Source organism: Globicephala melas, chromosome 15 (genome assembly GCF_963455315.2).
Source record: "Globicephala melas chromosome 15, mGloMel1.2, whole genome shotgun sequence".
Classification (NCBI taxonomy): Eukaryota; Metazoa; Chordata; class Mammalia; order Artiodactyla; family Delphinidae; genus Globicephala; species Globicephala melas.
The window spans coordinates 88561-90943 of record NC_083328.1 but is presented as its reverse complement, the minus strand read 5'-3'; the positions used below and the strand labels follow the sequence as shown (position 1 = coordinate 90943).

Below are 2383 nucleotides of genomic sequence, written 5' to 3'. Positions count from 1 at the left end.
TCAGAACAATCAAGAAAAGTGCGCTTTGCGCCCATGCTGTCCCAGATTTGGACCTCCCTCCCTTCGCCCTCCCACCCTTCCTTCCTTCCTTCTTTCGTTTATAAAAAAAGTACACAGAAGTTTTAAAACAATCATCAAATATTCTGCCCACAACACGAGATGCATTTGTCACTTCCAATCACATTACCCATAACAGGGACACAGTCAAAAACCTTGGGCAACATTCACGGGATTGATTAATAGCTGACTCGACCGTCTGCACTGTATTATTATTGCTTTCAGCTCTAAAGGAAGATGCCCACCAGCTTCACTGACTGGACACTTAGCTCATCGGCAGCTTCGTGCGCATCCGTCTATGAAGCAAACGCTCCAGCGTTACCTTGACTCTAAGTGAATGTGACCCTGAACCCACGTTCTTCGTCCTCAAGCAGGATCACCCGGTGAGTCTAGAGCAAACCCTTAAGTCGACAAACGGGAACCCGATGGGTTTCATCTGAAGGGATAAAGCCACAATATGGAAATGAGTGCCTTTCATCAGATCGCCTTCTTTCCCTCCAACCTAGGCTGGTTTCAGCGTTGAGCCTGAGTCTGTGGAAGTTTGTGGGATGTGGCAGAACCTCACTTCTCCACTTGAGGTGGGCCAAAACCACTCAGAAGACCCCAGACTGATTGGCTGCCAGCCCCGGAGGCGGAGGAGCCTCAGCCCCTCTCACATCGTCCAAAGGTGAAGATTCATTTGCTGGGCCTCCAGCCGGGGGTATCTGCCCTCCTGCGCGTAGGGCGACCTGAGCCCGGGAAAGGGGTCGGGGGTGGAGAGGATGTAGTCGATGCTGAACTTGATGTCCCTGTGTGCCTCCCTCCCCAGGGCGGCGGGGCTGGCTGGGATTGGGGCCTCGCGGCGGGGGACGGGGTTCCCCCTCGCAGTGGCCGGCTCAGGGGGACCCCGGGGCGCTTCCGCTTCTGCCGCGCGCGTCCCCCTCGCCTCCTCGAGTTTGGGGCCGCGCCGCCGCCGCCTCCGCCTGTAGTTGCCGTTCTCGAAAAGGTCCAGTAGCGACTCGCAGCCGCCGGCGAAGGTCCAGTAGTTGCCTTTGCCTTTCTCGTGGCCGTGGGTCCGCGGCACCTGTGCGAGCGAGGGGCTCAGCGCCCGGCTGGCTCCCAGGTGCGACCCGCCCGCCGCGAGCGCTCACTTAGGGCCGCTTAGGGTGAGCCCTGGGCAGCCCTGGAACGACGCGCCCGGACCTGGGGCTTGGGGGTGTCGCCCGGTGAGCCGGTACACCCCCGCTCCCCCCGCCAATCAGGGATGACTTGGTCCAGGTGTCGCAAGACCTGGGACCCTCAGGGGCCGCTCGGGGGCGGGGGAGGGAAGGGGCTCACCTTGACGAAGCAGCTGTTGAGGGACAGGTTGTGGCGGATGGAGTTCTGCCAGGCGCGCTGGTTGGCGCGGTAATAGGGGAACTTGTGCATGATGAAGTCGTAGATGCCCGACAGGGTCACCTTGCCTGTCGGGCTCTGCTGAATGGCCATGGCGATCAGCGCGATGTAGCTGCAAACAGGGGCGCTCAGGCCAGGCGGGCGCCGGAGGCGGGACCCCGGAGCGAGTCTGGAGCCTCCCCCGCCTGCCCTTCCCGGCCGGACCCGCTCTGCTCTGCCTTCCCCCAGCGCGCTGAGAACTCCCAGCGCCGTTCTGCGCAGACCCCAGAAGCTCTGCCTCACACCTGGGGGTTCCCCGGGGAGGGTGGAGAACCTTCTCGGCTACCTCCAGACGTGCGGACGAGAAGAGACCCCTCCCTCATCCCAGGCGCGTCTTGGCCCCCTCGCGGAGGAAGGCCGATGTCCCCTGCGGCCCCGCCCCGGCTCCGCGGTCACCTGTACGCCGGCCTCGTGAGCCGCTTCTCCTCGTCCGAGCTGCCCGCGGGGTAGTCGTCGGCGTCGTAATTGAAGCAATTGTAGGGATACTGCGAGCTGTCAAACATCGTGGTGCGCCGGACGCCTGCGGGGCCGCCGCTGCTGCCGCCTCCTCCGCGCCGCCCGCCGGCGCTCCAGGTCTGCGCGGAGGTTCTCGCTGGCGCGGCGCAGCAGCGTCTGAACTGCCGGCTGCTCTCCTCCTGAGCTGGGAACCCGGGTTTCTGGGGTCCCCCCGCCCGCCCCCACCCCGTCCTCTCGCATCCAATCCCGGAGCGGGGGAGGCCCCAGTCACCGGTAGAGCGTCCGAGGGGAGCGGAGCGGGCTCGCGGTGGGCCTCTGACCGGCGGCAGGAGGAGGGAGCCGCGCGCTGGGTGGACCGACGGGCGGGGCGCCCACCGTCACCACTCTGGCCTGATGCACCTCGCGCTTCCCGCGCCGGCGCCAGACTTCAGGGCAGAGCTCGCTGGGTCCCCCAAGC

The 2383-nt window shown here is 64.4% G+C and overlaps 1 protein-coding gene across 1 annotated transcript; it reads right to left on the bottom strand.

Moving 5' to 3' along the window:
• Positions 1–709: 709 nt before the first annotated feature.
• FOXL3 (forkhead box L3) lies at positions 710–1973 on the bottom strand. Its single transcript, XM_060285706.1, has 3 exons — positions 1867–1973; positions 1375–1543; positions 710–1120 (listed from the first exon to the last, which is right to left on the bottom strand). Exons 1-3 carry the CDS (start codon positions 1971–1973, stop codon positions 710–712), a joined length of 687 nt encoding a protein of 228 aa, XP_060141689.1.
• Positions 1974–2383: the final 410 nt, after the last annotated feature.